This window comes from Chrysochloris asiatica, unplaced genomic scaffold (assembly GCF_000296735.1).
Source record: "Chrysochloris asiatica unplaced genomic scaffold, ChrAsi1.0 scaffold00040, whole genome shotgun sequence".
NCBI lineage: Eukaryota > Metazoa > Chordata > Mammalia > Afrosoricida > Chrysochloridae > Chrysochloris > Chrysochloris asiatica.
Window position 1 is genome coordinate 16,221,175 of NW_006408558.1, and position 11,657 is coordinate 16,232,831.

The 11,657-nt window shown below is 46.0% G+C and overlaps 1 protein-coding gene across 1 annotated transcript in view; it reads left to right on the top strand.

Moving 5' to 3' along the window:
• The window catches only part of LOC102841198 (cell wall integrity and stress response component 1-like), a 60,453-nt gene extending 50,200 nt beyond the window's left edge, over window positions 1-10,253 (top strand). Inside the window, exons 3-4 of the mRNA XM_006861045.1 lie at window positions 9,789-9,959; window positions 10,176-10,253. Coding sequence (XP_006861107.1) covers window positions 9,789-9,959; window positions 10,176-10,253 — 249 coding nt within the window. The remainder of the gene's footprint in view (window positions 1-9,788; window positions 9,960-10,175) is intronic.
• Window positions 10,254-11,657: the final 1,404 nt, after the last annotated feature.

Here is an 11,657-nt window from a genome sequence, read left to right on the forward strand (position 1 = left end):
ATCTTCATAAGTATATGTTTCAAGTCCTCTTCACTTTCAGCAAGCAAGGTTGCAGTAACATCTGAGAAATGAGAGCAGACTTACTGGTGACTTACGTACAAACCCTGACAGAGAAGTCAGACTATTTCGTTCTTGCAGGAGACTGAAGTTGACAGATTCAGGAAAGACAAATGTTCCTCATGAAGGACTGTTGGACTCCACAGTAGAAGATAAAACACACGCGTGTTTCCCAATGCTGAAATTTCTTTGTCACATTCCTGACAGAAATCATCACACACTGCACATAAGAATGCTCCTTTCTATCCCCGTTTGGTTGGTTGTGTGCCTTGGAGTCAGTTCCGACTCAGAGCAACCCTGTGTAGGGTCTCCGAGGCTATAAATCTTTACAGGAGCAGAAAGCCTCACCTTTCCCCCATGAACATCTGATAGTTTTGAACTGCCGACCTTGAGGTTAGCAGCCCGATTCACAACAACTACACTACCAGAGTTCCTTGAAGTATTCACTTGGTGGTGGTGGTGGTTATGTGCCGTGGAGTCAGTTTCAACTCACAGCAACCCTGTAGAGGGTTTCCAAGGCTATAAAGCTTTATGGGAGCAGAAAGCCTCATCTTTCTCCCATGGAACTTGAGGTTAGCAGCCCAACTCGTAACCACATTAATCTAAAATAACCTCAGCATTGAACAATAGTTCCAGAAAGACTTGATTTTTTTATCATTACGATTATGGAAGTAGATATTGTTTGGCAGCTTCATGGTGACAAAAAAATCATTGGAAAAATTGTAAGAGCAAGAATAGAAAGAAATGTTTTTTAATTACAGCATGTTAGAGTTAAAAAGCTTTATCTAAAAGTAAATTATAGTAATTTGTTGTAATATTTGTTTTCTGGTCATTAAATTTTCTTTTATGATACATTTCATTCGTTCATATATAGTTACAGCATTTATTACAAAGCAAACGTTAAAAGGAAAGTATGAGCCATTGAAAAGAAAACTCTTGGAAGTCAATTTTTCATTGTGAGAGTGTTGAAACAATTAAGTCTGCTGACTCATTTTCTTTGTTGTAAAATAAGTAAAATATTCTTTTTGCAGAACAAGTGGTGCCGGTTGTTAGGTTTCATTGAATCTGTTCTGACTTGTAGTGACCCTATTTAGGGTTTCCAAGGAGCAGCTGGTGAGTTTGAACCATTGACCTTGCTGTTAGGATTAGCAGTCCACAGAGCACCACTAGGACTCCAGAAAATGTGTCATACCGTAAAATGCAGTTATGAACAGCGATCAAGGATCACCAGATGCTGCATAGAGCCTCAAACACGGAAGACATCAGTTAAAACAACTAATGGACAAGCGCAACTTGGAGGAAGCAGCAGAGGTTGCACAGGGAAAAGAAGCTAACAAGTATGTTAGGAAAAAACCAAGCTATCATCAATATCCTTGAAGTAGCATCACATCACAGCCCATAAAAACAGGGTGCATTAGAAAGAAACATTCAGAGGACAAAAAAAAAAAGAGCTCCTAGATGCCAACGTGAAACATCTTAGCACAAGTTAAAAACTCAGTAGAAGAACTGGAGGGAAAAAAAGTGAGAAAATATCCTAATAAGTCAAGAAAAAAGACAAGCAAGGGAGAGAGAAAAGGACAGAGGAAGGAGGAGAAAATGCACGCAATATAAAGAAATCCGGCATATCAGTACGGCTGATCCAACTGGGTGATAAGAAGAGTTACAGATGGATAAAAAAGGAAATGGAAGAAATGAAATAATCCAAGACAATTTCCCCAACACTGTAACACACTGATTCCAAATTGAAGAAGCCAACAAAATACCCAACATGATAAACCTATATAGATCAAGACCATGGCATATCTAGGTAAACTTTTAATACGCTTGGTACAACGAGAAGGTTCTACAAGTTTCAAGAAAGAAAACCCAGATGACATTAAAAGAATAACTTGTCAGAATGGCTTCAGAATTATCAAGGCAAGAAAACAATGGAACATGTTTTCAAACATACCCAGGAAAGTTGTTTGCTACCTAAAATTCTGTACCCAGCCAAATAATCACTCTAATATAAGGGTGGAATAAAAATCATTTCAGACATGCAAGATCTCAAAAAAAAAAACAAAAAAAAACATGGGTCCAACACGAAGGTACTGAAGGATTTATGATACCAGAATGAGAAAATAAACCAAGATAGAGACGACCTGAAATACAGGAAGTGATTATTCCAACATGGTAGTGGTGAAGGAAGTCCCCAGGAAGACTGAGAAGGGGATCCCAGACGATTCAACTCAGTCCAGATGACAGACATGTGACTCAGGAAAGACAGACATGAGGAAGAATGTGACCAGCACCATTTCTGCTACCACTGTTCCCCTCTTCAATCTGAGGACAGATGCTAAGGAGACAGTCTCATTTTTACTTGACCGAGTGTTAATGAAATGCCTGCTCTTCCTCCATGCTCAGCTGCCTGAACCAGTTGAGAGCCCTCCCTTTAGCCCATCCAACTGTTTCGCTTTGACCTGTTCCTGAGAAATTAGTGGAGAAGCAGACACACTACAACCTGCTGTCTCTGGTCACACTCTCACCGTCCCAGCAAGCGCATTCGTCTGGGGCTACCACATGTCTATGTAGAGCCTCAAACATGGAAGAGAGCAGTCCAGGCAACCAATGATTCAGTGCTGCTTGGCATCCCCACTGTGGAGAGACCTACGTTTCCATGATCCACTCATGACCCTGTCCACAGCAAGGGCAGGAGGGATCTGGGTAAACTGAGTGCATCTGATGTCAGGATGTGATCTAGAGGTTCTGCTCTGCTTACATTTATAGTTAATGTTTTCCTGAAAACCATCCCACAGTGAGAACATCCTTGATCAACTATGCTTGTGCTTCCTATTCTGTTTTTCAGAATTCGACACTATATTGGCTAGGAATTGTGGCCTCATGATCACTGTTATGAGCTGAATTGTGTCCTGGTGTGGCATCGTAGGATAAGCTCTGGGCTGTTAAGTGCAAGCTTGGTAGTTCAAACCTACCAGCCAGCCACTCCTTAGAAACCCTACACAGGATCGTTATGAATGGGAACTGCAACCATAACCCCAAAATCTGTGTTGTGAACCCTAACACCCCTTACCTATGATGTCATCCCATTTGGGAATAGGGCTGTCTTTGTTATGTTAATGCATCCATATGCATGTAAGGTGAGTTTTCAGCCAATCGCCTTTGAGATATAAAAAGAGCAGATATGGCATAGAGAAGCAAGAACATAGGGAGGGGAACATTCCCCACCACATGACGATTTCCAAGGAACCCAGGAAGACAAGCTGAGAAGAGATAAGGGCCTTCCCTTAGATCTGATGCCTAGAATCCATCATTTCAGCCTCCTAAACTGTGAGAAAGTAAATGTCTGTTTGTAAAAGCTACCCCCTTGTGATGTTTCTATATAGCAGCACTAAGAACCCAAGACTGTTTCTTCCTCCTGGACATCCAGCTAGACCACATTGCCGGGTCCTCCTGAGGCAGGTACAGCTGCCCAGTGGAATGTGGTGACCGTGATGTCCACTGGCAGCTGTACAATCAACCCTGTCCTTGGTCTCTGCTTAGTCCTGCTCAGTGCATGAGACCAAATGGAGGCTCCAGGTAAAATCTCCAGGAGCAAGAAGCCTGGGTCTCTGAGTGACTGCATGGAGCAGAACTCAACACTACCCTCACTGATAGTCAGGAACAAGAGAGCCAAGTTTGTGGGATTATTGGTAACGTAACCCTCATTCATGCGGAGATATCTACCAAAGGGAGACGGAGGTGGGTCAGAATTTCCACCCCCTTCCATACAGGATCCTCAGGTCTGATTCCCAAAGTACCTCTTACACAGCCGCCACTCATCTGCCAAGGAAGGCTTGCTTGTTGAAGAAGATTTCAGCAGAACTTCCAGACTGAGACAGACTAGGAAGAAAGGTCTGGCAATTGGCTTTCAGAAATCAGCCAATGAGAACTCTATGAATCACAGCAATCCGATCCAGAACCAATCAAGGGGCTGGGCAACATTTCCTTCCACTGTGCATGGGGCCACCAAGAGTCAGGGACCAGCTGGACAACCGCCCACAAGCGCCACCTACAGGAGCAGTAAAACTTTGAAGGCAATCTAAGATGTTCTTCTGAGGAGCCCACTTCCTGATCAAGAGCTTAGCTGAAGTGTGCTGAACGAGTGGATGAACAAACTCTTCATTGTGGTTTCCAAGCCACGATCCCACAGGCCCAGGACCCGGAAGAGGACGTGAGAACCGTAGAGGGCTGATTTCTGAGGGTGGTGGGAATGTGGTGACATTTTTTCCTGTTATTCTTGGGATAAGATTCTCATGCAATAAACACAGCAAATACGGAGTTGGTTTCTCTCACAGTCAATATGTCATGCAGAAAATCATCTCCGCACACAGCTCTCCAACCAGATATATCTCTTTACAAGCAGGGGCTCTGTTCTTCTTGAAATAGACAGCATCTGGAAACAGAGCATCCCCCCTCCAAACCACCGTGGGAAGGAGGCTCACCCAGGGCCCTCCCCAGTGCACTACAAGGCCCTCAGCCCTGCCCCTGCTGGAAAAGCCTCCTCACAGGCATCTTCTACTGTCTTCGGGCCTCAGTTCAAGTCTCACCCACGTAGAGACCCTGATCCCATCTCTGGGTCCCTCCAGACACTGACTCTGGTGGGGACTGGCAGTACTCAGGAATTTGACTGACCCTGATGTAGGCCGTCCAGGTAATCCACAATCAGCTCACCTGTGCCCACAGCCCACCTGTACCACTTCCAAACTGAGACAGACTATGAAGAAAGGCCTGGTTATTGACTTCCAAAAATCAGCCAGTGGAAACCCAACGGATCACAAGGGTCTGGTCCACAACTGATCAAGGCAGGGGCAGAGTTTCACACCTTTGTGCTTTAGGGAGCAGGAACTTAACATTTAAAGTAGGTGGGTTTAACAAACAGGTGTTTTCTCAATTAGAAGGCTAGAAGTTTGAATTCAAGATGCCGATTCTAGGGGGAGGCTCTCTCTGTAGGCTCTGGGGTCTGATCCTTCTCAGCATTCCTTGGAGCTCTTCATGTGGCATCCAGCTTGCCCCTAATCGTGCTTACTTCTCTAATGCGCTCTTGTTTATATCTCAGATACGATGAAATGTAGGACAAACCCTACACAGACATAGTCGCCTCATTAACATAAAAAAGAAATCCTCTTCCCAGATTGGATGACACCCACAGGTGCAGGAGTTAGGAATGGGCGCTTATTTGGGGGAACACACACAAACCATCACAATGGGCAGCTGCTCTGCTTCTGAGACCCAGGATGAGTAACTTCATACGGCATTTGTGACGATGATACGGGATGACATTTTGTCTTCTCCTCCCCGTCATCTCTCCATATCATCATCTCTGCCACCATCTCTGGCATCACTGTTTCTCTGGGTAGGGTCCCGAACTCCGCTCATCTCCCTTGATGACCCCAAGGATCTCAGGTACATTTTTGAGACAACCAGAAAAGTCCTATCCAACATGCGGTGGCATGCATCTTTTGGGAACCTTTGGGGACTTCCTACAAAACATAAAACCCAAGTCCTAATGCACCAGTGTCTGTGTAGGCAAACTATGTGCTAAGGGCTTTGCAATAGGCCCACCCCTCTGTGCCCACGTCACACAGATCAGGAAGGTTGGCAGGGGATGTCAACCACAAAACACACACCTGCAGGAAGCTCCTCCCCACAGTGGGTCTGCCAGAACTCAAGTGGGTCTACTGGAGCCATGGGCTGGCCCACGCTTGCCTGGGACTCCATTTCCCAAGAGACCATGCTGGCTGCTAACTGTTGCTAGTTGCTATCAAGTCGGCTCTGAGTCACAATAACTGCTACATTTGAATTCATCATTGTGGCTACTGATTCTTAAAAGACCCTCAACAATTAACCCCTAAACCTTATAGCCGATTCAATGGACTTAACACAATAGGTTACAAACAGCAAACACTTCTGGAATCCGACTGTACAGACACACTCCTCCAGGAACTTGCTAAGCATTTGGCAAGGATGGATTTCATTTAAGGTTTCTACCAGCTCTAAGAGCTAAGTGCTCGTACCTATTTCACAGATGGGAAAACAGAGGCCCGGGGGTCTCCAATCACATGCACAAAGACAAGTTGCATAGCTACCCAGGTGGTCTACTCTTAGCTTCTGGGCCACCTTATCCTGACCTGTGTTCTTTGTTTATTAAATCTTCATTAAGGAGGGCAACTTGAACATTGGCTACCCAAAATGGGGGGCAGGAGGGCGCTACAAAGGCAAGAAGTGACTGGCTTAGAAGTTTTCAAGAGGGAGCCTAGATCCAGAGGGCGTGGAGGAAGGTAGAATCTCCACTGAGTAGTATCCAAACTGTTTGGGCCGGGCTGATGAAAGGAGATGGGGATAGGTCTCTTGTGCTACAATAGTGAATAGTTGCTATCAGGACTGACTGTGAGGGTTGGAAATGTAAAGATAGATGTTTTCTAGCAAGGAGGGGAGTAATTAATTTTGCAGTCTAGGAGCAGAGGTCCCTGGATCATCAAGGGAGAAGAGCAGAGAGTGGGACCCTACCCAGCGAAGCAGTGAGGCCAGAGATGGAGGCAGAGACAATGACATGGAGTGACGGAGCAGCTGGGGACTTGAGATCCAGAGAGGGAGAGGGGCTGTGTGCTGAGGACTGGAGGAGATGGGGGCAGTCTTGCAGGGTATACCCTTTGGTTGGTTGATGATGCATGGAGGGGATTGTATTGTAACCATGGCAATGAAACAATATACGATAGGATGAATGTTAAGTTAATGTTCTCCCTTGTAAACTATCACACAATTCACAATAAAACATTTTTTTAGATCTTCATTAAGGAATAATCCACTTAAATACAATTTACCGGTTTTAGTAGACACTGTGATGGTTTTGTTCCTCAATCTTCTTTTACCTTGCTGGATTTCCCAACTGCCGATGCTGCCTCTATGAGACATCAGACTCGAGTTGTACTTCTGTGTCTGACTTCTTTCACTCAGCATCATGTCTTCAAGGTCGGTCCACGCATGGTGGCTGAGTGATAACCCATTGTCTGGATGGACCACACACATTCATCTGTTGATGTACCTTTGGGTTGCTTCCCCCTTTCGGTTATTGTGAATAGTGTTGCAATGAATATTGAGGTACAAGTGTCTGTGTGAGTCCCCATTTCCAAGTCTTTGGAGGTATATGCCCAAGAGGAGCATCATCAGATGGTATGGCGCTGTAGGGTAAGCACTGGACTGCTAACTGAAAGGTTGGAAGTTCAAACCCACCAGCCACTCCTTGGAAACCCGACCCAGGGTTGCTATGAGTAGGAACCAAGTCAAGGAGACAGCACTTAACAATAACAACAATGGTAGTTCTATGCTTAACTTTTTTTTTTTTTTAGAGACCACAGTGGTTGCACTAGTTCACTTCCCCACCAGCATCGAATGAAGGTCCTCGTTTCTCCACATCCTCACCAGCACTTGCTGTTTTGTGATTTTTTATTATTATTACTTTTGTTGGTTTTATATCTATAATAGACATTCTAATGGGAATGTCTCCTGGTGTGGTGCTGTGGGTTAATGCGCTGGACTGCAAGGTCAGTTTGAACTGCAAGATCAGCTGTTCGAGCTCACCAATCGCTCCTCGGAAACCCCATACAGGGAGGCTATGAGTCAGAACTGATTGGACAGCACTTAACAACAACAACAAATTGGAAAGAAGTGGTATCTCATGGTGGTTTTCATATGCTAACCTGAATAATGTTGAGCATCTTTTTATGTATTTGTTGGTCATTTGTAGATCTTTTTTGGAGAAATGTCTACTTGTGTCTTTAGCCCACTTTTTAGTTGGGTATGTGTTTTCTTATTGTTTTTGCTGAGTTTTGAGAGTTCTTCCTCAATTCGGGATTGTAAACCCTTATCTGATACATAATTTGTGAATATCCCCTCCCATTCCATAGCTTGTTTCTTTGCATGTTGCATAATGTCTCTTGTTACATTATCCAGAAAGGTTTTGCATATTGGTGAAGTCCAATGCATCTGTTTTGGGTTTTTTCCCTCTTTTTGCTCATTTTTTGATGAAGGTTTTCCCCTATTATTTTCTTCTAAGAGTTTTGTAGTTCTAGTACTTCTATTTACATCATTGGTCCGTTTTGAGCTGATTTCATATACGGTTTGAGGTAGGGATCTGGCTTCGTTCTTTGCATGCAGAGATCCCGTTGTTCCAGCACCATTTCTTGAGAAGACTATCTTTTCCCCCACTGATGTGGCTGTTAGTCTTCTCTGACACCTCCCAGATAGCATCAGGGACAGATCTATGGCTTCTGGGCCATCTTTACAGGAGGCAGCTGCTCAGAGTCTGCCTCTCTTTGGGGAGGTATGTGGGAAGGTTCTTGGAAGAAACACAACCAGAACGTTTGGAAGACGTACAGCCAGAATGCTTCTAAGTGAGGATGGAGACACTTGGTCTCTCAAACATTGGACATGGTATCAGAAAGAACCAGTCCCTGAAGGAGGGCAGGCATCATGCTTTGAAAAGTGGAGGGTCAGCGAAAAAGAGGAAGGTCCCCAATGAAATGGATGGGCACAGAGGCAGCTACAATGGGGTCAAACATAGCAGAAATTGTAAGGATGGTTCAGGGCCAGGCAGTGTTTCGTTCTGTTGTGCACAGGGTAAGTTCTCTGTCGGTCTCCATCCGTCACATCCCCCAAGGTGGTGGAGGTTTCTGGCTGACCTCACCCAGCCCCCTCAGCATCTTTTATCTAGAACACAATCAGCCCATATATGTGAGCATCTTACTAGGTCACCTTCAACAGCATCCACTGTACCCTCAGGGAAGCACTCCATTCCTAACCCCACTGCACCTGGCAGTGTGAACAACCTGGGTTCCCTCCCTCTTTCACAACTCTTTAGGTGAGAAGTGGGTTCCACTTCCTCTACCAAGTACATCCCCAAACTCCAAGGGGTTCCCTCCAGACCAAATTCTATGATGCATCCCCAGGCCTTGCAACTGGCTCTCTAGAACAGCCACCGTGTCACCTGGAGATGTTCTCGCACTTAAAGGATTCTTAGAAACCCCAGAGTTTCTAAGCAGCAGGTCAAGAATGGGGTGATGCTGTGGGTCGTGGAGGACACACTTTGAGAGTCACTGTCCTGGCCCAAGCTCCCTCTAATTCAGAGGCTCGAATCAGCACCTCATTTTTATTTCTGCTCTTAGCCTACATAGAACCAAATGTGGACGGAGTGGGTGGGGAGGTGGATAAACACACCATCTCTTTAGAATTATGGGGAACCCACTGATCTCTTTAGGGCTACAACTATCATTCTGAGACAACATAAAAAGTTGCATCCGATCGCCTGTTAGAGGTTCACAAAGGAGAAGCAACTTTTCTGCATTCAGTGTACACAGCTGGGGATGAACCTATGTGCCCTTTGTCCCATGATACCCCTAAGACAAGGGAGAGCCTACTTCAGGTCAAGCTGGCTCCAGGACATGTGTGGCAGAATGGGAAGTACTCTACCCCAAGTCTAGGTTCCTGGTTCTAGTCAACCATAGGAGAGGGGTGTGAGAAATGAAATTGGGGAATGTTTCCATTTCTCAGTGCCCCCTGTAGTCCTTCACGAGATTATAGAGACTCCTGCGCCTGTGTTGAACTCTAGCCCCTGCCCTTGTGACCTTGAACCATGTGACCTTGAACAAGTAGTCACATAACTTTCCTGGGTCCTGATTCAGTCATCTGTCACCTAGAGGGGGTACATGCACCCCAATGGGCTGGTGAGTGAGAAAACAGGGATGGGCAACATTGTTCTCAGTCACCTGCTTCACCATGTGAAGCCCACACCACGAGTGACCGAAAGCCGGCTCACTGCAGGCAGGGACTTCTCATCCTTCTCATTCATCCCATGCCGAGCCCATCAGGTGAGATGTGAGTGAGGGGAAACCAGGCACCCCGAGCCAGCCCTATCCAGTATGAGACCCTGACAGCAGACAGACTGTATGTAGCCCAAGCCTCAGACCTTGAACCTATCCCTGGCCCTCCCTATTGCCCCTCCAAAGGGCTAAGCTCCCTCAGCAGATACAATTGGCTTAAAAAGGAAATGGGCTCACTCATGACTTAACTCGTCTTATTTTTAGCTCTATGACTCATTCCCGTGGGTCTCTGCGGATATACTCCGGCTGCTGGCAGAAGCCGTGCTGCCATTCCCGGGCTGAGCAGGGATGTGAGGGGCCAAAGGAGGGTGAAAGTCTGCTATAGGAATCCAGTCCCCCTCCTGCACCAACGTGCGTTTCTTCCACTTTCTCCTCCTCTCTCTAATTTGATTGCACGTTACACATACTGTTCTTATGGTCCCCCTGCTGTTTGGGGGGATTTTCTATCTTTTCTATAATTAACATTTATTTCAGTAAAAGAAATAAGTGGGTTACCCATATTAGTCTCAGAGTACCCCGGATAGATCTGACTCCTGGCTGCAGTAAAGGGTAACATCTGTCTCATCCCATCTAGGGGATGAAGGAGGAGCTTCAAGTGTGTGGGGAGGGTGGGGGATGTATGTTCCCAGTGCCCTGACCTACATGTGCAGACTGGCTGGGCTGGGCTGCCCAGCACCCTACACCAAACTTTCTGCACCCCACTCATCAGCCCCGAGCACACCCTTATCAACAAGGGTCAGCTGGGTGGGCGCAGGGCTAGGGTCTAGAGGGCCGGAAGGACGAGGCGCTTCCCAGACTAGGTGGCCCCTTAGGTGGATATGGGAAGAGCAGCTTCTTCTAGGCTCAGTGAAAGAGAACAATCTATGCCCAAGGTCAGGACCATCTCCTCTGCACCCTCCATCCCCAGCCCAGCTTCATGCATGCTGCCCCCACTGTGGGAGCTGGTCCCCTTCCCACCCAGGACTCAGTCCATCCAAAAACAAAATCAACGACAGCTCCTAAGTTCCCTGCCCTGCCCTCATCATCCATTGCTTGCACTTTGTAACTATAGGTAAAAGAATGAACACATCTCTCTTGGAAGAAGTGCAGCCACAATGTCCCTCAGGATGGTGAGACTTTGTCTCATGTACTTCTGACATGTCATCAGGAGAGACCAGCCCCTGGAGAAGGACATCATGCTTGGTAAAGATGTCAGTGAAAGACAGGCAGACCCTCAATAAGATGGACTGACACCGTGGCTACAACAAGGGGCTCACACATGGCATGGACTGTGAAGATGATGTAGGACTGTCATAAAACGGTCACTATGAGTTGGAACCAACTCCATAATACCTAATGGCAGCAACAATCACTTGTTTCTTTATTTCTTTTTTGAAAACACATGTCTTTTATAGAAAAAAAATAGAAAATTCACCCCACCTGGCAGGGGCCATGTGAATAGTTTACAAAGCATGCTCCCAATTGTGACAGGGAAAGAGACTGCTGAGGGCCGACACTGTATTTTGCTTGGGAGGACATGGAATCCCTCTGGACAAGACGTTGTTTGTGTTGTGAAGTGCCATCACTGTGATCCTGAATGGGGTTTCTGAGGAGCTGCTGGTGGGTTTGAACTGCCAACCATTTAGTTAGCAGTCCAGTGCTTAGCCTACAGCACCACACCAGGACAAGCGACAAGAAATAATCAGA